The 22,378-nt window shown below is 46.6% G+C and overlaps 2 protein-coding genes across 5 annotated transcripts; one reads left to right on the top strand and one right to left on the bottom strand.

Annotated features, from left to right (window-relative positions):
- The first annotated feature begins 48 nt into the window (after positions 1 to 48).
- Positions 49 to 16,742, top strand: Plc21c (Phospholipase C at 21C). Of its 4 annotated transcripts, none has more exons than XM_078180232.1 (18): positions 49 to 1,940; positions 2,025 to 2,171; positions 2,619 to 2,890; positions 2,990 to 3,074; positions 3,184 to 3,601; positions 3,859 to 3,979; positions 4,064 to 4,259; positions 4,329 to 4,647; positions 4,712 to 4,897; positions 4,983 to 5,192; positions 5,252 to 5,571; positions 5,643 to 5,963; positions 6,050 to 6,094; positions 6,163 to 6,334; positions 6,414 to 6,636; positions 6,690 to 7,014; positions 7,139 to 7,330; positions 7,404 to 16,742. In XM_078180232.1, the coding sequence occupies exons 1-18, from the start codon at positions 1,842 to 1,844 to the stop codon at positions 7,524 to 7,526; spliced, it is 3,774 nt and encodes a 1,257-aa protein (XP_078036358.1). In that variant the 5' UTR covers positions 49 to 1,841; the 3' UTR covers positions 7,527 to 16,742. The 4 variants fall into 4 exon arrangements, with proteins under 4 accessions (XP_078036358.1, XP_078036359.1, XP_078036357.1 ...); XM_078180233.1 differs by having other exon boundaries at positions 4,709 to 4,897; positions 6,702 to 7,014; XM_078180231.1 differs by having other exon boundaries at positions 4,709 to 4,897.
- A 309-nt stretch (positions 16,743 to 17,051) lies between these two features.
- Jhamt (juvenile hormone acid methyltransferase) lies at positions 17,052 to 19,326 on the bottom strand. Its single transcript, XM_078180590.1, has 6 exons — positions 19,157 to 19,326; positions 18,209 to 18,596; positions 17,979 to 18,150; positions 17,717 to 17,849; positions 17,346 to 17,493; positions 17,052 to 17,262 (listed from the first exon to the last, which is right to left on the bottom strand). The coding sequence occupies exons 2-6, from the start codon at positions 18,393 to 18,395 to the stop codon at positions 17,063 to 17,065; spliced, it is 840 nt and encodes a 279-aa protein (XP_078036716.1). The 5' UTR covers positions 18,396 to 18,596; positions 19,157 to 19,326; the 3' UTR covers positions 17,052 to 17,062.
- Positions 19,327 to 22,378: the final 3,052 nt, after the last annotated feature.

Below are 22,378 nucleotides of genomic sequence, written 5' to 3'. Positions count from 1 at the left end.
TTTTACTACATAGGTCTTCTATATTAAAAACAATATTAGAAACGTTTCGAAAATAATTCTGATGTCATGGTATCGTTCGAGTGTAGTCAAGTACTCAATAGCTCGTCTATTCACCGAGCGTTAAATCAAATTGACTCGAGTTTAATAGAAGCGGACAACAAGATTGGATCGATTTAATGAACTTGATGCAGTTGATTAGTTTTTTTTCTGTGTAGAGGGTGTATACATGGTATTTTTATCCAAGATCAAAATTAGAATGTGATATAATAGTTTGACCGGATTTCTGAAATTCAAATCGGAGAATTACGAAAGGTCGCTTTCTCTTCGATCATCCGGTGTATTTTAGGACACCCTAACTGTGGTTTAAAGATTATTTGACACGCAACAGAAGCGTAAAATATGCGGGACCTGAGATCTTTCCACACTTAATTACCAGTCAACAATGCGAAAGATTGCGAAAATAGAAACAGGAGGGATGACAATTTGTGATTCAACGAACCTTCGCAGGGTCATATTTGACCCGGTCCTTTTCGAAAGCCTTAACCCGTGCACAGGCAACAAAACAGAATCAATAGCTTTGAAGTTCTACTATTAAAAATCTTTTAATACCAAAGAGTTCACGGTAATGTAGGGTCTGAAGAATAGAAAGTTAAATGTACCAAGAGTAATTTTGTAACAAACGTCCAAGGTCTGAGGGTTGGCTGTGACTTTTTATTATAGTACAGCTAAACAAAGTAAAGTATCCAAGCATCAATAGTTTACGTTCGTTCACAGTGGAACACAGTCTGCTTTTTGGTCTTTTACGGGGTTAGAACGCCATAAAAGTTGAAAAAAAGCAAACAACGCAAATGTATTCTCGGTGAGCGTCGCACGTACGATCAGAATAGAAGATCGTTAAGTGGCGGATATTCATTGAATATCAGGGTTCGCCGCGTTAAAATCAATTTGAGCGCGGCGAGGCGCACGTGTAGTGCGTTCTAGCATGATCGTCCGCTGGCGGGGCCACTTCGGGGCGGCATAGTAAGCGCCTCCTGGCGACGAGGGTAATGGTTGACGGATGACGGGTGACGGGTGGCGGTGCTCTCGGATCTGCTTGGATCGTCTTCGGGGTCTTCGGTAGGGCGCGCGGAACGATGCTTTTCTGGACCAAGAGCTGAGTGAGTGCGCGAGTGCTCGCGAGTACGAAACTTTCGCGGTGCATACTAATCGCGAGTTATTCTACGCCGACAAATGTGAACGATCGAGACCGTGATCGTCTCTAAACTCTGGTGTTCCGTCGTGATCGAGATCCGTTGACAGTGATCTGCTCAACGATCGTCCCGTGATCGTTCTTTCCTTTTTAAAAGCTGTTCGGTCGACCGGGACCTATCGACGGTTTTTGTGACAACGACGTCGATGCTCACCGAAAACACCGCTGACACCCCCAGTGCATCTACGAGAGACGGTACCTGTTTAAGTATCGTGGCGACGACGGTGACGGCGACATCGTCGTCGAGAGGCGTCTTTTGTCACGGGTCATTGAGCAACAGCGCCTGTTCAGGTAAGCTGTTTCATTAATGCTCCATAATGTCGCCATGGTCAACGTCGTCGCCGCTGCCGCCGTCGTCGACGGTGTCCTCGACATTCTACTCGCAACTGCCCACCGTACCAGTGACATCGTGTCGTTCTCGGTTGCCGTCAACATTCTTTCCTTTACAATCGTCGCTGTCGTCAGCATTGTGGTTATCAACGTGCTTGTTATTGTTGAAACTGGCTTAAAGCACAGCCCAACTTCTTATCTCTGAGCCAGCCTGCTTCGCTGGACTTGTTGCTAAGTCTGCTTACCAGTATCTGCTGTCAGGATGTCTAGCACCAAGACGTCGGGCAGTGTCCTGCAGTTCAGACCCGTTGAGGTCTCGCAAATGCTGCAGGATGGAGAAAAGTTTGTCAAGTGGGACGAGGTACTTGTATTATTTATTATTGTTGTGTGATAAATTGATGCTGTGTCTTGGACAATTGTTATAATTGTTTGCATCTTTGTTTAGGACTCTGGGATAGCCACCCCTGTTACATTGAGGGTAGACAAGTTTGGATTTTACTTGCACTGGACAGATCAGCTGAATGAAATGGAGATGCTGGACATTGCTATAATCAGAGATACTCGGACTGGGAAACATGCCAAAGTACCAAAGGTATTGAACATTGGATTCATAGACTTATTTCCTTGACCTCTGTGGATAAGAGTAATCTCAGGTTCTTTGTAGTCTCAGGTTCTCTATAATTACATGTTGCCTTTGCATGGTTGCTAATGACGCGCAGCACCACCATGCAATAATTATTGACAATTTTATAAATAGAGTATTACCTACTTTGTGTCCTCGATATAGTTCACTCTTTTTCAGTCTTTCCAGTACTTGTGCTCAATGGGTATAATCGTAGTTGTGTCAGGAAGGAGAGCAAAGTCTCTTATCACTTATATTCTCCTATAAATCAATACGCAGTCCACAAAGCTGCTTCATGCATAGTTTCACAGTTGCATTAATAGCTTATTGTAATGTGAAGCTATTGTTGTCGACGCGACGCGACGCGATGCGTGTAAGCTAATTTCACATATTGACCTGAATAAAATGATTCTGCAGGACCCGAAGCTGAAGTCGCTCGTGACGATGGGCTCTCAAGACTCGTTGGAGGAGAAGACGGTGACGATCTGCTACGGCTCCGATTTCGTCAACATGAATTTTATTAACTTTTGTACGACACGCGCGGAAATCGCGCAGCATTGGACAGAGCAAATTTTCCAACTTGCATACAATTTAACTCTCCTCAACACCAGCACGACAATGTTCTTGCAGAAAGCGCATACGAAACTTGTTCTAACAGCCGATAAATCGGAAAAAATACCTGCGAAGAAGTGAGCACAGTTTCTATATGCCTGTCTCTGTTTTATGCATGTACAAATCGATATTCATACGTTCAATCAATCTGTACACACTTCGTATTGCCGTTTCAGCATCATAAAAATGTTTGCGCAAAATAAAGATGACCGTAAGCGTGTTGAGAGAGCGCTCGATATCTCCGGTTTCCCATCCGGAAAAGTAAGTGCTAAAAAATAAAAGAATAAACAAACTTAGGCGGGATCAGCATCCCAGATACACCTTCGTAAAATATTTTTCAAAACCATGTGTGTTTGTTTCTGTCTTTTAGAACGACGTGATAGCATTACAGAAATTTCAATTCGAGGATTTCTTCAACTTTTATAAGGCGCTCACTCAACGCTTAGATGTCGAGGAAATATTCACGAACATTATACAGAATAACAAGCGTAGATTAATGTCCGTGTCGCAGTTAGTCGACTTTCTGAACGAAACGCAACGGGATCCACGTTTGAACGAGATATTATATCCTTATGCAAACGAAGCAAGAGCTAAGGCTATCATAAGTCAATACGAGCCAAATAAGTTGCATGCGTACCGGGGCCAGCTGAGTTTCGACGGTTTCCTGAGGTATCTGATGAGTGAGGATAATCCAATCGTTGCCACATCGAAGCTCGAATTGTCGGATGATATGGACCAACCCCTTGCGCATTACTTTATAAATTCTAGTCACAACACATACTTAACAGGTTCGTCCCCTTCTTGTATCTCCTAACCATAGAGTTGCGTTAGTACTTCCTCTGTTTCCGTAACATTTCCGAACAACTTTCTAACGACCATCATTAACATCCTATCTATTAGATAGCTTCTAATAGGTTCTTTAATGATCGTATCATATCTTGAAGGAACTGAAGTTCCTTTACATTTAATAAACACTAAATTAAACAACTCTGCTTTCCTTCCCTTAAGTAGAGATCTATGGCAAGTAGTATGTTTCTGATTGCAGGACATCAACTGACAGGAAAAAGTTCCGTGGAGATATACCGTCAATGTCTGCTAGCCGGTTGCCGATGCGTGGAGTTGGATTTTTGGAACGGGAAATTCGACGAGCCCGTCATTGTTCACGGGTACCGTTAATTAAGAGCAAAATCTTTAGACTAGTGTAAATCTGTATGCCACACGTTGTTGCAAGAAAACCATGTCCCTTCCAGATATACATTTGTACCTGAAATCAGTGCACGAGAAGTAATCGAAGCGATTGCCGAAAGTGCTTTCAAGACATCAGAGTATCCTGTTATTCTTAGTTTTGAGAATCACTGTAATCCTAGGCAGCAAGCTAAAATAGCTCAGTATTGTAGAGAATTGTTTGGCGAGATGTTGCTAGACGCGCCATTAGAGTCTCATAAGGTATTTCCCTACAAAGCTGTGACAAACGCGCCATAAATATCGGGGTTCACCAGACACATGTTTCTTTAGTTGGAGCCTGGTCTGGAGCTGCCGCCTCCGAGTTTCTTGAGGCGCAAGATCATCATCAAGAACAAGAAGAAGCACCATCATCATCACAAAAAGCATAAAAAGAAGCAACAGACGCCGATATCTGAGTCTGAAGAAGGAGCTCAAGAGAACGAGGATAACGGTGTGGCAAATCAGGTTGCGGAAGGAGAACACAGTCCAGCTACAGAGGCTGCGAATGTCGATGGCGAAAACAATGAGCAGATCGGGAACGGAGATATCGGCCATCCCCCGATGCTTCAACAAAGACAGGGTAGCAAGGATAGTGCCCCGGACGAGGACGGTCAGTGTTCAAAATGCAAATGAATCGTGAACAGAAAGTTTGAAACATTTATCGGTTCCAGAAGATGAAGAAGAGTCGAGCACTGAGGAGGAAGAATCAAACGTCGAGGACATTAAACTGAGAATAGGCGACAAAGTGCCTGCCCCTGACAAAGCGGCCAGTGCCAAAGAGACAGAGGCTGGGGCCGAGATTTCGGCGTTGGTTAATTACGTGCAACCTGTTCACTTCAACAGCTTCGAGTCCGCTGAAAGTACGGCCACGTTTCCAACTATAATACACAACAAATCTTTTTGCTACGCATCTCTAGTAGGTTGCTAAACGAACAATCTTTGCAGAAAAGAACCGTATGTACGAGATGTCGTCGTTCGACGAAAAGCAAGCTACGACTCTCCTGAAGGAGCGACCGTTGGAGTTCGTGAATTATAATAAGCACCAGCTGTCTAGAGTGTATCCAGCAGGCACGCGGTTCGATTCTAGCAATTTTATGCCTCAGGTGTTTTGGAACGCGGGCTGCCAGCTGGTTGCTTTGAATTATCAAACTCTCGGTACGTTCATAGTGTTTTATAATTTAAAAAGCACTCATTAATTTTAATTCTGCTCTCAGATCTTGCCATGCAATTGAATCTGGGCATTTACGAGTATAATCAGCGGTGCGGTTACCTTTTGAAGCCGGAGTTTATGAGGCGGAAGGACTGTCGATTAGATCCTTTCGCAGAGTCGACTGTTGACGGTATTATAGCTGGTACGGTTCACATACATGTGATATCCGCACAGTTTTTAACCGATAAAAGGGTGGGCACCTACGTGGAGGTAGACATGTATGGATTGCCAGCAGACACTGTGAGGAAGAGATTTCGCACGAAGATCGTTCCTAACAATGGTATCAACCCAATATACGACGAAGAGCCTTTTGTGTTTAAAAAGGTATATCATTATTCAAAGACCATAAATCTTTAGAATGTTTATGTATAATAAAACTTTGGCTTGTCGATCAGGTCGTTCTACCGGACCTGGCCTCCATCAGGATAGCTGCATACGAGGAATCTGGTCGTCTGATAGGCCACAGAGTGTTACCAGTAGTTGGACTATGCCCAGGATATCGGCACGTGGCTCTTAGAACAGAGTGCGGTCAACCGCTGCCTTTGGCAAGTCTGTTCCTCCACGTGATCGTCAAGGATTATGTTCCTCATGGTCTAAGCGAGTTAGCCGAAGCTTTGGCGAATCCCATCAAGTATCAGAGTGAGGTTGAGAAAAGGGAGAAGCAATTGTCGGTTCTCACAGACGGCTCGGAGGATCCGCCTTCGACGGAAGACGATGTAAGATTTGAAAAATTCGAGGAATCCTTGTTTACTAACTCTGGTACTGGCGGACCCATTAACAACCGTGAACTAACATTTTATAGGAAACACCGAAAGTTAAAGAGACACCGCGCGCCTCTAAACCACCTGTAAGTTTGTTGGTTAGAGGGTGTCGACCGCTGTGAATTGATACTTAAATAGGAATTGCTTGTTATAGGAGGAGACGGTCAAGCCCGAGGTGCAACCCCCGGCTCCGAATACCCATGGCAGACCTTCCATTGCAGCTGTGAACACTACTGAGACGCAGGACAACGAGGAGGGTTCTACGGCGCCTCCACCTCTGGTCGTGGACAGTTCTGGCAATAGAAGTCCCGTCAACGCAAGCAGTGGTAGGTAGTTTCTTCTAATATCTCATTAAATTACCGTGGCACGACATGGCTAGTTTTTCGTTGACTGTTTCTGTGATAGCCGCCGAAGAGATAATGGCAGAGACGCTAGAAAAGCTAATGGAAAACAAACTGGTAAAAGAAAAGAAGATGGAACTGGATAAGAAGCTAGAGTCCCTCCGGAAAAAACACGAGAAGGAGAAGATAAGGGTGCAGTCGCAGAAGAGCTCCATCGACGGTGAAAAGCATAAATCGAAGCTTTATATGAGCCACAAGTTGGTGAAGCGACTATCCAGCAGAAACATGTAAGCCTCATGTAATGGTAGCAAAAAAAACGAGCATTCTTATGATTCTGCAGTTGTTTCTGCAGTTTCTCCAGCGAGGTGGGACTGAGTACCTTGGCTCTAGCTGAGACCTCGGAATGCACGGACTTGGAAAATCGCGAGGGTAATGGCGGAGCAAAGGGATTGTCAAGGAGTCAGAGTGAACGTTTGTTGGCTGTGTGCAAAGCCCATGTGCAACAGGAACGGGAGCTTCAGGAGAAGTATTACGACAGCTTATTCGCTACCGTGGACAAGGTGATGAAGAACTCGCAGACGAACCAGCTGAAGACTCTCAGAGTCCTCTTCGAGCGTGAGACCAGTGAAGTAAAGAAGAAGCTTCAGGCCTCTAGGCAAGGAGAGGTAAATGTCTAGAATTAGCAGACCATTAAGTTTGAAAACATTTGTTCTAGTGCCATTGAAATTATATCACTGCAATTAGGGTGTATTATTGGAATGTTAATTAACTGATATAATGTTTTTGCAGGTGAAGCAACTAGCAAAGGTACACAAAGATAAGGCCGAATTGAATCGCATGAAGCGAGAGGTTGCAAACTTGACAGTAGAGAAAGGTGTGCACGAGTGCATACGATTGAAAGAGATTTATGAAAAGAAAAGAACTGAGCTCGAGCGTCAGCACGAGGAGGTCCGGCAGAGGCTCGAGGAAGAAAGGGCCAAGGTTCACAATTGTTTACCTTAATTTACTTAACCGATTGATAACGTGTGGCTGAATATCCGCATTGTTGTTTTAGATGAAGGCAAGCCTGATGGCCGAGTACAGCAGTCGCTGTAGCAAATACGAAAGCGGAGAGCTGCCGCTGTCTCCTTCAGGGGGTACGAGTATGCCCGAATCGCTCAGCGGGAACACGTATTGAGCTGTGTGCGATCGACGACTTAGTCCCGAGGTGAAATAATTTGAGGATTTACGAGGAGTATCCACGTGGAACAGATTATATGCCAGCGTGCAGATTGCTCGCGTGTAAATCGCGCGCGTACTTCCTCCGGGAAAGAGGAGTCGCGCGACGGCAACGGGTAGGAAATTGGTCGAGTCTACGCTGTTACCTGTGTTTTTTGCTAACCACAATTTTTCTCCATTTCCGTGAAAAAGAAGAGTTTCTCTCGCAACGTGTACAGAGCAGCATTTAACGAGAGTGTACGAAGCATTTCTGGTGATAGTTCTCGCGCGCCAGTAGTTTCCACGACGAATTCGCTGATGCAAAGAGTACTATCGTGGTAGTATTTGAGCCGCATGTTCACACCTGTTTCCGAGAGGCGTTCACGTCGCTTCCTCGGGAAGATTTTGATCTCAACAGGAGGATAGACACGCGTCGCGTTCGCACGAGGAAAAGGACGATCGTTGGAAACCGTGGAGAAGGAGAACGGTCGTCCGCTCGGGTTGTTCGTTCTTTCGTTCCGATAATTATCGATATTACTTTTTTACGCACAGTATTAAACGCACCTGTTGTTTTCCTCCATCCACGCTCGAGAGACCATCGCCAAACAAAAATAGCAGAAACGGAGTCGATAGGAGCCCTCTCTGTTTCTCACGTACCCCTGTGCGAAATTGAACTTTTCGGGAAAGGCGCGAGTGTGTGAACGACCCATCGCGGAAAAGAAAAGGTACACGATTCTAAATAAGAATAATCTTTCTAAGTGCTACTATTTAATCTTGTTATTATATGTATAAGGCGTTATTTAATTAGCAAGGTGACGAGCGCGTTCCAAGATATTATACTCGGGTTATACTCGTGAATGTTGTAGGAATCGATCGATCGCTACATAATAATCGGACCTCAGGAAACTTGAATCTAGAGAGAGAGAGAGAGAGAGAGAGAGAGAAAGAGCGCGCGAGAGAGAGAGAGAGGGAGAGAGAGAGAGAGAGAGAGAGAGAGAGAGAGAGAGAGAGTGAAATGGGGTGGAGGCAGCGGATGAGAGAAAGAGAACATGATCAAGGATGGCAGTGAGAGAGAATGAAGAGAAGTTTGAGGGTGAGAGGAGGATGAAATCTCTTTTTGGCCTAGACGGTAAGGAACGCATGAATTGAGTAAAAGTTTCGGATGGGCGCGTGCATGATCTGATATATTTTCTGACTGAAAGTACTCCGTATAAAGACATTTTTTCGATACGTTAGCCTGTATCTTAAACACTAAAGAGATCGTATTGTGTAAAGAGGAAAGCAAAACCAAACAATTTAAATGAAAGAAAAAAAAAACAGAAGCGAAAGATAAAAATGATGTGAACAAACGAGATATAAGGAAACATCGACGGGAACGTTTCCAGCGTTTTGTACCGTGATTTCTGGGGCTGCTGTCAAAAGTGGCAGCGCCAATACGATTTTTGGGGCGAGCCTCTTTCTAGGAAGACAATCAAAAATGTTACGTCGTAACATTGTCCTTGTTGTTTTTAATCGTAAACGGTATTTTAAGCAACTTGATATTACACATATACATGCATACATACATACTTACATGCATACGTACATACATACATACAAAACATACATACATATATATATGTATATATATTCTTATTAGATATTACGCGTTGCGCGTTGTAAATCTTCTCCCGTGTGATCCATCTCGTTATTTATTATTTCGTATGTGGAGAATTGAAAATTCTAATCGCCGAGATACGCGGGCAGTATCCGATTAAAAACCGCGAGCTTTTTGTAGAAAACAATGTGCATATAAGTGTATACGTATACGCATACGATTGTACCTATGTGCAAACATGCAACGCGTTACGAAGGAATTTTGTGAAATGCTAAGAAACGCGTCGCACGAACCAAATTCGTCATGTCTTTGTGTTCGATAGGACGAGTATATTCGTCGTCCCACACGTTCTTCGACTTTTTTATCGCGTTATATTGTCTGTAACGAAAATTAATCCTACGTTCTTGAATTAATCCTGCTGCGTTCCTAGTATGCTTTTATTCTTTGATACCGTTAAGATTGTATAATATCCTTTGATCTAGTCAAACCCGACATATATTTTGTCAACCCTCTATCCGAATTTACATTGCGCGGGTGCAACAAAATTCATATAACGGAAGAAAATGATTTCTGCGTTCTACATCCGAAAAATATACGGATCGACGACGCAGTGGGATTAATCTGGAATAATTGATACATATATATTTGTCGGACGAATTAGTGCAACGCGTTTCGCAGCGGCCAGCTTGTTCGCGTTGCGTCGAGGGCTGATTAATTAAATTCCCTTCGATTTGGAGACTGAACCCGATCCTGCATCGTTGATAAGCTATTTGTCTACCGTTGGATAGTTTCGCCGCCGTTGTTTGATTTATGTGAAAATGGGACGTTTTTTATATATATCGGAAAAAAAAGTGTAACCCATCCAGCGCCTCGATTAGTAGAAAACTACGCAAGCATTCGGTGAAATCGCGGAACCGCGTCGAATTTCTGGCATTTAGGCTCGTTTGTCTTTGAATTTCTCGGCGAGAGAGAGAGAGAGAGAGAGAGAAAGTGAGAGAACGAGAGAGAGAAAGAGAGAGAGCCACGCGACGATAATGATGAAGAATGCTATCGAGAGTACCAGAATTATGGCGTCACTCGTTTGGAATCTCGGTGTCGGTTTAAAATTGCTTCCGATTCGTCGATAACGATGTTCGAGCGCATCTTTTTAAACGACATTTGCACTTCACAAAAACGATACTTTCTTTTTCAACGGAATTGATAGAGTGTCGCTGTGCAAATTATTTTGTAACTTGGATAGGTTGTTAATTCGTTTTTAGATCGAGGAATCGAAAGTCTGCGCGATTTTCGAGCTAGACGAGATTGTACCAATAGACAAGATTGATTACCAATTCTTTCACGAGACGATAATCAAGAGTTACCATTCTCCGTGTTATACCATTTTTCGTTTTTTTTTTCCTCGCGTGCATCCGTTTGCTCGTTTTGCGTGTGTTCGATCGACGAAGACGCTCGACCGAGATTATGAAACAGTGATAAATCCATGTGAAATGGCGAGAGATACGTAGAACCTAAGGCGGGTAATATTTAATTAGCGACGAGCGGAACGACGCTACCGTCGCGCGTCGTTCCGACGCGAATCGATGGCTCGTTAACTCGTGCGACGATCGTCGGAAGTTTCTATACGCGTGACCTGCCGATTTTTACACGGTCTGCGCGATTCACGCGAAAAGGAAAGAGACTACGGCGGAGATTCGACTCTTTTTAGTAATGGGACCTGAGAAGATGGCACGGTTTTCGTGATAATTTCTCTGGTTAACGATGACTGACGACGGACTCGATCATTGCCAAGGGAAATTGGGTGAAATCAAAATAATTCATTGCTCAAGAGATCCTCTAGTCTTCAATTTACACATAAATTACGACGCGGTGAAACTTGGATCGATGATTCTCTGCAGTTATCAGGTGAAATCGAAGCTGGTTGATTGCTCGAAAAATCCTCTATAGTTTTTCTCTAGCGTACGAGTTACGTTTTAGTCGAACGAAGCGAACGAGAAAATGACTGAATCGAGGAGTTGCGATTGAACTGCAGATGTTTACGGAGAAATCGTTCGGGCAATGGCAACGCGAGTTTTCTTCAAATAATTTCGACAAGTCGCAATCAGTTTCGCCATTTCTTCCGTGTCGCCAGTGCATATTGTCAGCGGTCCACTTTCAATTTGTGGTAACGAGATCGCTGGTGCCAATTTTCAGTTCCCAATCGAACCTCTTCAACTATAACAAGAGTCAGAGAGAGAGAGAGAGCCAGGGCGAATTGTCGAAGTCGCTATAAATCGCAGCCGAAGTCTCCCCGTTCTCGCAGACATTGTAGAAATTGCCGTATATACACACAATTGATAAAACTATACATAAGCGTACATGTTCGTATACACATTAAATACGTGTGTCAATGTTTTTCCGATCGTTTAGTCGCAAATGATGCGCGTCCGACGGCGGGTGGTCCCGGCCATCGACGCGATCTCGAACGACGACGATTCGAGAGGAGCTCGATGATCGCGACCGCGCGCCGTGACAATGCTTCCAACGCTTTGTAGTCGAGAGAGCGAAACGTTCAAAGGGTGATATCGGACTGTGAGAGCTGTTCCTCGATTAGCCATGTACTCTCTTCGTTGACAACTGGGACTACGGTTTGCGCGCAATTATCGTTGAAACGCGTAGGGCACGAAACAAGTTAAAAAGTTAACTTTGTGGCAAAGAATACTGTTGCAGTTTTCACTATGTTCGCGTACACGCGTCTTCTGGGACGTCTTCCAGTGGACGACGCTGCAGACGTCGCTCGTCGTTAGAAGGAGAAGCGAATTTTTCGAGGTCGCGAAGAGTTCCGCAGTCCGTCGATAGCGGGGTTCCGTTCTGCGCTGAGAGAGAGAGAGAGAGAGAGAGAAAGAGAGAGAGAGAGAGAGAGAACCGTAGGCCGAGCGACGGCTTCCGGGACCATTGCCGAGGACTTTCGGCTCTCTTCCGGTCCAATCGCGGCAACGGTTTCCGTTTGGGAGTCTTCGACTCGCTCGGGCCGTCAAGCTCATTGAAATCGGCTTCCATAGAGAGACAGCTGCGAGTATTTAGCAATGAAAGCAGGCGGGTACTGGTTGACGGTGTCTCCGCTGGCAAATAGCCGCCGCTGTCTAGGATCCGCATCGATCCGCAAAGGGGTTGCAAAGTTTTCTTTCCGCGACACCGATCGTTTCGCGCGCGAACACCGCGTACTCGCTCAGGACGACTCGGTTCCCTCCGTTTCGTCCTCTTCCTATATTCCGGCACGGTGATGGGAACCGTTGAAACGCGTGCGTTTAGTTTCTCGGCGTTACGTATGTAATATTACAGCCAACCGTGTGTACCTACCGTGTAAGCGTAAACGACTAGATTAACGAGGACAGATATTATACATCTATATATATTCATGTTGATATATTATGTGTTGTTGCTGTTGATGTTGTTAATGGTAGTAGACGTAGCGATAAAGGTGGCAGTAACATAGCGTTTTAGCCGTGGTCGTTTAGTTTGGATGAACGCGAGACTAGTTTTGCGCGCGATCTGTGACCGCGAGACCAACGAGCGATTTTAGAGATACTTGGCCGTTCCACGCAGTTCCGCACGCTGCGTTACCATTTCTCCGTTGCATTCGTCTACACCGGAGAGACAGGGTAGTCCAAGTTGTACCTCTAAGCCTGCTCCAAGCCACTCTTGCCAATAGTTAGCCGGTGTAGCTCGCGCGGACACTACGTTCGGAGTAAACGCGAAAATATACTGCTTCCATCGACCGAGCGCGCGCGTCTCTTCTTACTCGAGCCGTTCGAGGAAGTCAAGGGGAGGCTCGATTGTTCGGTTGTCGGAGCATCGAGACCGATGCGTGAACATGGTACCGGAAAAAACGGGGGTTGCAAAACGAGGCTAGGGGTGGTCGAGGCGTAGTCGCTCGAAGCTTGCCAAAAAATTTCAACGTTCCCCGTAAGAGCGTGCCCGCTTGTCGACCATTCCCTCTGCAATCGCCCGTCCCGTCGCGCGGAGTAATCGTAATATCGAAACGGCCTATCGACGATCGTAGCGGTCCGACGTCGCTGACTGTTCTCGCGCGGTTTCCGAAGGGACTAGCCTCCCGGACACCTCTTCTATCCGGGATCGTATATTCTCGACGGGCCACCAAAACAGAACTCGTTACGTTACCACAATTCTTGCGCGCGCCCGCTCGCGTTCTTCCTCCACTTCCTCCGTGAAAATCCGTTGGCTTCCGCGGCGGCAACGAGCTCTCCACACATCGTGACAACGATTTTCTCTCTTCGTACCTGACTCGAAATTGCACGCGCGAGGGGAAAACCACGGCGCGCGTGCACGCTCCTCTTCGCCGCGATTTGGTCTTCTCTCCGTAGCGTCGCGATCCCGATCCGCGAACGGGGCGAACCCGGTTTCGGTCGAAGCCGATTTTCGGGCACGGTGGAGAAGGATAGGATAGACGGGACCCGTGCGACGCTACGGAGGGAACACCGGGTTCGTTGAACCGACCGTCAGCTCTGTCAATTCTTCGATGCTTCGAATACTACTACTGTCGATGTTCAATGTGATCTTTCCACGCGAACCTCGCTCGGTTCGCACGTTCGTTCTCTGCACGCGCGTCTCTTTAAATATGCTCGTTTCTTCCGTACGGCGTTCGCGCCTCTCGGCGCGCTACGATATCGCCTCGATAGTTGTCTATCGCTGTTCTCGCTGCGCAACCATCGAGGCTTCGCCGCGTCTCGCTACCTTCGCCAATAGGCAGCAAAAGTTTCCTCGGTTAACGCTCAATGACCCGGGCTGTGTGGTCCGGCCCTCGGATCACAAGGTAGCACAGTTACTCGGTCTGGAGCCACTTTCGATGCTGTGTTTCGCGCAAATTGTATCGGCTCGTTGTAGCTTTCGAACGACCCGAGAATATATTTCTTGCTCAATTTACTCGATTTTGTTTCTTCGGAACTGGACAAACCTGCGAGCAAGAGAGGCTGGGCCGCTCTTGGAATTTGTTTTTAGCCCGAATCGTCCGAAAATGGCTTTCGTATTCGTTCGCGTCGCCGGAATCGTTTAACTTAGAAATGATTTTTGTACAGCATCGTTTCAAGTGGTCGCCGTTTTACAGTAGTCCTGGACAGTTGATTTCTCTGCGATGATACGAAGACAGACACCGGACTAGTCTCGTATACCCAGTCGATGTGCGAATAGGTGGCATTTCCGGATCGTGGGCGAGCAGCAATATCGGATCAATCAAAGGGATCGTGAGCACTTAGTATTTCGAACGTTTCTATAGTCTTCTATAGTCTTGCCAATCTTTGTCCGGCGAACGCATCGGCGCTCGAGGCTCCGGTTTTCCTAGGCGTTCTCCGCTTCTTCAGCCCCGACTATACTTTCCTGGCGTTTTGATGTTTTATCGTTGGCCCGTGCTCGAGCTAAATTTATTGTTCCTCTCGCAAGAAGCAGAAAGAAAGAGAGAGAGCGAGAGAGAGAGCGAGAGAGAGAGGGTGGGAGGGAACGTTATCGATCCACGCGGAATATTTACAGACGATTAATAACGGTCGATCCGTTTGTGTTCCGCGAGGCTTGCGCGCGACTTGTTTCTTTCTCTTCTAGAAATTCGTGCGACGCGTCGCAGTCTGTTTTTTCCCTGTTGTACGGTCGATTCCTTCGGTTATCACGCGACCGACAAATTAACGATTCGTTCTTTCCCCCTGTCTTCGTTTCTTTCCTTATTTTCCAGCTGCTTTCTTTCCGTATTTCGTTTCTCGTCCAGCTTCTTCTTCGTTTCGCTCTTCGGTGATTCGTGTTTGCTCGCTATGCCGGTCGCCGCGGCCGACTCACTCGAGTCGACGCGACGCCCCGTTAATTGCCCGTGCAAAACCGTGGCCGCCTATTAGCCGTAATTTACGAGTTGCTTCCACGTTAGAAGTCGGGCCACGGTGGATCCCGAGCGTTGTGTAACGTTCTCAAGATTCCACGTCGATACATATTTTAAGCCGCTTTTATACGCGTCGCGCCGCGCGTCAATTGATTTACCCGCGGCAATTGAATTTTTTACGGAAGCTGCCTCCGCGACCGCGATACACTTACCGTGGGGGCGGGGAGGGGGCAGAGGAGAAACATCGCGATTGTTCCCCCGTCCAAGGATTTACAACATTATCACGCGCGCGGGCCGCAGGGGATCGATAACAAGATAGCGAGAATAGATGCGGATCGCGGGGGTCGTCACGGTCGCTTGCGATCTCTCTCGGCCGTCCGTGTGCCGATCAGTCTCGAACACTCGCCGCCCTCGCCGAATACAAGGAATCCCGCGAGCAAGTAGTATTCTTCAACGCGCCCTTTACGTTCGCCATCTTTCAGATTCTCCGACGGTTACGTCTTTCGATCGATCAGTATTCGCCTTTCTTAGCCGTTCTTTCTTCACGAATCTTGTCCGTGTTATCCCGCACGAGCCTCGAGCCCTGCCCGCGAACGCGACGCGGCGGTCGTTCGCGTCGCCAGCCGGCGTATTCGCACAGAACTTCCGTAAACGATAAGAATTTTTTGAGCCGTTTTATACCGTGTGTCTATACAAAAAAACCACCGATCGATCCGACTTTTTCGATGCGTTCTCCTTCGGACTGTTTTTTCGTACGTTTCGGAATATTTTTCGATTTCGACGGATTTACAAATTGTTTCGCTTCGACCGTAGACGAGAGGCTAGGCTGTGCGCGTCGTGCAGCTACCACATGGACGATCTCGCGGTGCGCTCGAGCGCGGCTGTGCAGTTCTCGATGTGACACGGCGGTGCAGCACCGAATCATTATCGATCGTCTTCAGAAAAAATTCCGTTCACGTTTCGATTCGTCCGCGACAATATTTTCAATAATCAAATACTTTAGATAAATCGAAGCAGCTCCGTGCTTACAGGTATCGCAAGATTATAGGTATTTGTTCCGCGCGATCTAACAACGAGCTCGCGCTCGTAAATGCATCCTCGAAGCTGGTCAGACGAGACCTCGACGCGCCATCGTCGTCGCGCTAACGCGATTTAAATGGTGAATCGAGATCGACGCAGGACTGCACGGGACTGCACTCGTCGCCAGCAACGATCGACGAGATCCAAGAATTCCTACGACCCTGTCAGCCTTCTGTCAACGGGAGAGGTTGCAGTTGGCGAATCGGGTCGCTTCCGTTTAATTAGGGTTTTTCGGTACCGCTTTCGTCAAGGTCCACCGTCGGTTCACCGACACCGCGGTCCTGCCAAGGCGGCGCGATGAAACGTTCCGCGGTAACTAAACTAGTCTACGGAGGACTTTCTTGCCTCTCTTGGCCAAGTTCGCGATCGCGGCGACGCGTCGCTGTCCTTGGAAGAATGTCCGCGGTGTCGGGCGTCGATCGACGACTAATAATGACCACGGTGTTTCAAGCAGCTTATCGAACTTGCGCGGCGTGCGTTTTTTTTTTTAGGAGGGAAGCGTTAGCGAAAATTGTTACTATCCTGTGTATGGTTACCACGTAAGCACCAGGACACATCCACTTATTACCCGTACGACGATATATGAGTTTTAAACGATATTCTATAAATGGCTGTACCGTATTGTAAAATCAAAGATATATAGAGTACAATAAAGTTTAGTGTTGTAGAAACGATGCTGAGAACCTGTGACTCCGTCGAGACTTCCCTCGGATCCTGCCGCATCCTCTACCACGTTCTTCCACCAAGATGCCTGTTCCCTTTCTTAAGGAAATCCTACTATTTCCTACTAGGTATCTTAGTCCCCTCGATCAGGTAAGACTACGTTTCTTTCTATCACCTCTTTCAAAACATTGATTCTCCTGAGAGGAACTTGGATAAAAAAGGAACGATTTTACAGTGCATTTTTATTAACAATTACAGTAGGTATACGGTATAGCAGCAACAACATTGTCTGTTTCAACGAACGCCCAACAAATGTCCCGTTTCACGAGCCCAAAGGTTTCCTGACGTACGCTACTAAGATGTCGTAGATATCCAAGATTTTGTTCTCCTGATCCGAGCAATCGTCTTGAGTTTTGAAGAGGATCTTTTGCTTCACGATCCCCTGGGATATGTCCTCCATAAAATCATCGCGAAGCTCCTCTGGGAACCGTTTGATGAACGGGTTCACAGCTGTGACGTGCTCTGTAAGAATTTTTTTTTCTTTTGTTAGTCCTTTGAAAATCGTTTTACAATTCTTCGGTTTTTTTAAATTTTGTTCTCCTTACTCTTTAGTGCGAGTTTGTTTTGGTAAACGTAGCTCCTCTGCCTCTTGCTGCAGTGCAGAACGTCGAATCCCGTGTCCTCCAGCACCTTCCTCAGGGAGGATCTTTTATCCTTGCATCTGTGATAGTAGGGCACGTAACGGTCCACGTCCTGCAGGAGAAAACACCGACGATGATTATTGGCAAGTTTGATGATGCCAAAGTTGCCATAGGTAAGAGTAATTCGATAAAGTTGCCTCGAAAGATTATCGCGAATAAGTTTCCGGAAAAACATTCGAACAACTTTGGTTAGTCAATTCAATCGCGAGACTAGTCTTCGTTTAACGAAGAGGTGGAGTCGTCGGTTCGACGATAATTAAAAATCAATTGTTAACCTGCATGTATGGTCGGTAGAGCGGATTTTCGTACACGTCCATGTAGACGTCGAAACCGTCGTTGCGAGCCAGGAACATGGTCAGAGCGGTGCCTCCAGGTCGCAGCATCTTCCATATGTTCCCGTAAGTTTTCCTGAACGTTCACAGGTAATTCATTTTAATTTTCTGTCGTAAGCAAGTGTTTCGCTCAGTATCCTCTTACAACTAAAGTTTTACGTATCCAAGAACCCTGTAATTATTGTAGAAAGCTCGGGATAGATACCATGGATTATCGCACCAGTGAAGACAGAAGAAGGAGAACGCGTTGCTGAACTGGCCCACCAGCTCGTTGGGCAGATAGCCGGTCTGAATATCCAGACAGATAAAGGACAGCCTCTTCTCGTCGCTGCACTTATCCCTCGCATACTCGACCATCTCCTTCGATATGTCCGCTCCTGAGAACCTTGAGAAATTAGGGGACTCGTTGAAAGAGAGATTAGGCGGTTCTCTTACCAACGAGCTCGGCTTCCGCCGCCAGCCTCGGCAACAGCAGGGTCTTGGTGACGTTCCCAGGCCCGCAACCGATGTCTATGCACCTGCCTTTCATCTCAGAGATCTCTTTCCCGAATTCTTCGATCACCTCGAGCGCGTCCTTGTACTGGAACTTGCTCGCGTTCACGTATTCCTCTACCATATGCATCTTGGATCCTTTTGTCCTCGGCCTCCACGTCCAAGATCTATGTAAATACGCCGTCGGCTTTTGTCGAGGTCCGATCGACTCGTTCCTATCAAGGTTTCGTCGAAAAATACACGTAGCAAAACTAAACAGTTTTATCGAAAACTGTTTTCGTCAGTCTATCGACCTCTCTCAGCTTAGTTTCCTCTCTTTTTGTTATTCGGACTGCCATATTGATGACCGAAAAAAGCAAAATTATCGTAGATTAAACACCGGGTTGCAAAATCGATTGAGATTACGTTCAACGAGCGATTACTACTTGGTTGGAGAGGCCACGGACTTCAGGGTCACCCTCTTTTATAAAAATATTTTTGTTTGCCGAGTCGAGATTGAAAATCAATTAAATTAATTTGTAAAGATATTTAATGTTTAAACGATATCGGATCAAACGTTGTCGCCGCGTATGGTATAGCTCGTGGAATGTTTTCGAACGTGTTCTCCGCGTTTCGAGATACGAGCGTACTATAAAAAACACGGAGGAAAAAATAATGTAATCGCGGCAAACAATCTAACCCATGACCTTCGCGTTTGTGTTTCAATATCTTACCGAACGGCAAAAAAAAAACATTTCACTAAAGTGGGTGACCCGAAGTCCGTGACCTCTCCTTGTTAGATTAGATTATATCATATTAGAGTCACTAGTCTAGCTTCTATTTTTATATCTATTCTTCAAGTCCAATTTTTCTCTTCCACTAAATATAGAGCTGTATAAAAATTCAAATCACAGAGAAACACGATGCAAATTGGATTCCGCAGCCTCCGTTGCTCCTTGAACTTCTTCCCTTGCTTCCCAACTGTGCCAAGGATTAATATTTCGCAGCGAATGAAACTTGAATGGTGATCAATGATCTTCTATTTAGGATGATTGAATCGTTGGACCTAGTATAAACTGCGAGATGTAGTCGAGTACCCGGTGACTAGTTTAACGTATCGTCGCTTCTTCTACTGGTGACTTTTAGCCCGGGGTTTCGTATTTATATTCGGCGGACTAGTACAAACAACTTTCCGGCTCCCACACTGCCCTCCCCCATCCGTCCGGTTCATTCTCCGTTTTTTTCCTCTTCTTCGTCTTTATCGTCTCCCTCGACTCCTTCGTCTTTCTCTTTCTCTCTCCCCCCCCTCTCTCTCTCTCTCTCTCTCTCGTCTTCTTCGTCTGCCTTCTTTTCCGCTCTCTTCTCTCCAGTCTCCCGCGGGCCCAGACGGCGCAACGTCCAAATTCTTGACCGTGGCCAGGTCTCAGGGGTTCGTCGACCCCCAACAGAAAAGCTTAGACCGTGGGAGATGCGTCAGGATTTAAACGGGGTGCATTTAGATTCCGATTACGTGCCCGACGACCGGCCCTTTGCGACACGTCCTCCTAGCGATCGTGAAAGGTTCGAAAAGAGCGGAGTTCAACGACAGCATTGTAGTACACGTCTAACGCCGAGGCCGTTAGGGTCCCGGCGGTGTTCGATCGTGCATTTTAATTCTCGTTTTCCTGTTCCGGAGCCCTTCGCGACGAACTTCGAACTGTTGTCGTTGTCAAAGGCTTACGGGTTCGATGACTCTTTTAGGATGCACCGACTGCTTTTCCCGAATTCGTAGCTCGATAGATAAATACTCCAAGAAGTTTCTCAAGAGTTTTTGATGCTGGTGTCCCAAGCAGGACCTGTTGACATTTGCAAAATCTGTGGAAAAATGACAAGTGCAGAATTCGCAAGGAAAACTGTAAAGCTTGTAAAAATTGTTGGGGCTCGTAAGCAATTTTGTAGACCGTGTTCAAAATTGTAAAGGCCACGAAAAGCATTGTAGAGCCGTAATTGTAAGACCTGTCACAATGTGGAGACACCGTTAAACTTCGCGGATGCCTAAAAGTAAATCTCCCGGCCTTCAAGAGTGTATGTCGATCTATGGCAACAGGATTAAATAATGTAGAACGTGGTAGGAAGCTGATTCAAACAGCCCCCGACGCGAGAATAGTCTCCAAAGTTTGGATAGTTTGCACAAGTTCTTGAAAACACCGGGTCAAATCAGGTTTCTTTGTTGGCAAGACCTGTATCGATTCTCATCTCGTAGTTCTGTTGACACTGCCCTATTGCAATCAGGTGTGCAGCGATACCACTAGTTCAGACGAGAGGGAAAAGAGTTTCGAGAGGGATGAGAAAGTTGTCGTGCAACCAGTTCGTTGTACGCCCACACTCTAGGTTTCCTGTTTCTGTTGGACCTCTGAGGAAGTCTAGTTCGACGGTTACCGGCGCGCAGTTTCTTTGTGCAAGAAACGAACGTGTTTCCAGCATCAGCTCTAACCGTAGACGACTCGATATAATTCATCTCGAGGCGATCCTTACAGTCGTCCGCCGTCGTTTCGACAACAAGTCCACGCGCTCGTCAAATATTTACCTGCACGTCGCGTTCGCCGTTCCTCCGCGGACTCGTCGTTAGGACGCATTGTTAGGAAATTGAACTGTCAGCCTGTCCAGCCGCAAACATTCTATTCCCCGCTCTATTAAAAGCCGCCCTCGTTGTTGGTTCTCGCGCGAATGTCCAGCAGCGACGTCCAAACACACGCGTCTTTATTCCAAGGTGTTGTTCAACCATTACCAGGCATCATCTTTTAAAACCTAGATCGTCGAACCTCTAAAAAATTAAAGAAAACCTCCAGATGGATAGACAGCTTCTTCGTCTACTTCATTCAAAAGGGAGATTTTTATTTAACTTTTGCGATTCGATTCAATTAAACGATTCAAGGGTGAATAAATTGTTGGCTAGAGGAAGCAATCGATAGGCACGTGCAATTAGTATTTATGTGTCATCCACGTGCAGTGGCATCGCATTCTCGTTCCGCGTGGTCGGCGCATCAGCGGGCGCGTGTTCCCGTTATTTTTATAATCCGTGCCTTTTCGCGCCACGGACCGTGATTAAGTAAATTAAACTGGAGGGCGATAATTCCTTTTATTTTCCGCGGTATCGAGAGATCCTCGGGAATCGGTCTGCAGCCTCTAGACCGTACCCTTCGAACCACCGCTTATCTTCCGGTTGCCACGTATTTGCGTTTCGAACGCGGCACAAAGCGCGACCCGTATTTACGTATGCGCGGACACACGTTTCGACCCTCTACGACCTGGTCGATACGAAGGGGCCACTTTCTTAATCAAACAGATCGAACGGGATCGCCGGCTGTGTCCTCACGCACTGCCACTGTCCCTCTGTCGCACGAGCTTCTTCGCCGATTATTGGCTCCCGAGGTTACCACCCTTTCCTCAAGGTTCGAGCCTCCGGTCTGAAGAATCGTAGGCTTGCGAAGAGAGTTTTAATAAAACTGCAGGATGTCTTAAAAAATTGTAGATCGTCGAAAACTCGTAAACACTGTAGAGAGGCTTGTCAGCTTTCTACAGAAACGTTCTTTGAGCTCGTGTCGCGATTCCGCGTCCGATTCCGTGGCTTATTCCGCGCCAGAACGCAACGATCGCGGGCCAAGGAGGAGGACAGAGAAAAAGAGAAGGAGAGATAGTCGGTCGAAGAAAGGAGAGAATAATGCGGTGGCATGGCGGATGATGGTTACAGGGGAGGCAGGACGGCGGGCCGTGATGGCGGTGGAGAAGGAAGATGGATGCGAAACTCGCGAGGCAATGATAGATAGAGAACGCCTCTGCCTCTCGCGACCTCTCGCACCTTTTCTTCGGGAGGATCTTCTATCAGTGCCGGTCTCTGCTTCTCCGTCGTTATCCATGATTCCCCGCTGTCCTTAACCCTTCGGCTGCCAGGGGAAAACGATCAGAGAACGCGGAGAATGATCCCCGCGCGCAGAGAATTTATTCTCTTTATTTTCTTGACAAGTTTGCGAAAGTTTATCGAAATGACAGCTGGCGAGGAGATGCTAGACAGTGCGGTCTACGCGGTCCAATCCGCTATAATCCATGGGGCCTTAGGCATTATAGTCTATGCGGTTCGAGCCATTATAATTTGCG

Source organism: Augochlora pura, chromosome 5 (genome assembly GCF_028453695.1).
Source record: "Augochlora pura isolate Apur16 chromosome 5, APUR_v2.2.1, whole genome shotgun sequence".
Lineage (NCBI taxonomy): Eukaryota > Metazoa > Arthropoda > Insecta > Hymenoptera > Halictidae > Augochlora > Augochlora pura.
The sequence above is the reverse complement of the archived record's forward strand: the minus strand, read 5'-3'. Positions and strand labels throughout refer to the sequence as shown.

Excerpts from the sequence above, each read along its gene's own strand:
- Plc21c (XM_078180231.1), top strand. The coding sequence starts at position 1,842 with ATGTCTAGCACCAAGACGTCGGGCAGTGTCCTGCAGTTCAGACCCGTT. Across the intron at positions 2,172-2,618 it reads AACATGCCAAAGTACCAAAG|GACCCGAAGCTGAAGTCGCT; the intron begins GTATTGAACATT and ends ATGATTCTGCAG. Across the intron at positions 3,602-3,858 it reads TCACAACACATACTTAACAG|GACATCAACTGACAGGAAAA; the intron begins GTTCGTCCCCTT and ends TTCTGATTGCAG.
- Jhamt (XM_078180590.1), bottom strand. The coding sequence starts at position 18,395 with ATGCATATGGTAGAGGAATACGTGAACGCGAGCAAGTTCCAGTACAAG. Across the intron at positions 17,850-17,978 it reads CACTGGTGCGATAATCCATG|GAAAACTTACGGGAACATAT; the intron begins GTATCTATCCCG and ends GTGAACGTTCAG. Across the intron at positions 17,263-17,345 it reads AAACAAACTCGCACTAAAGA|AGCACGTCACAGCTGTGAAC; the intron begins GTAAGGAGAACA and ends AAATTCTTACAG.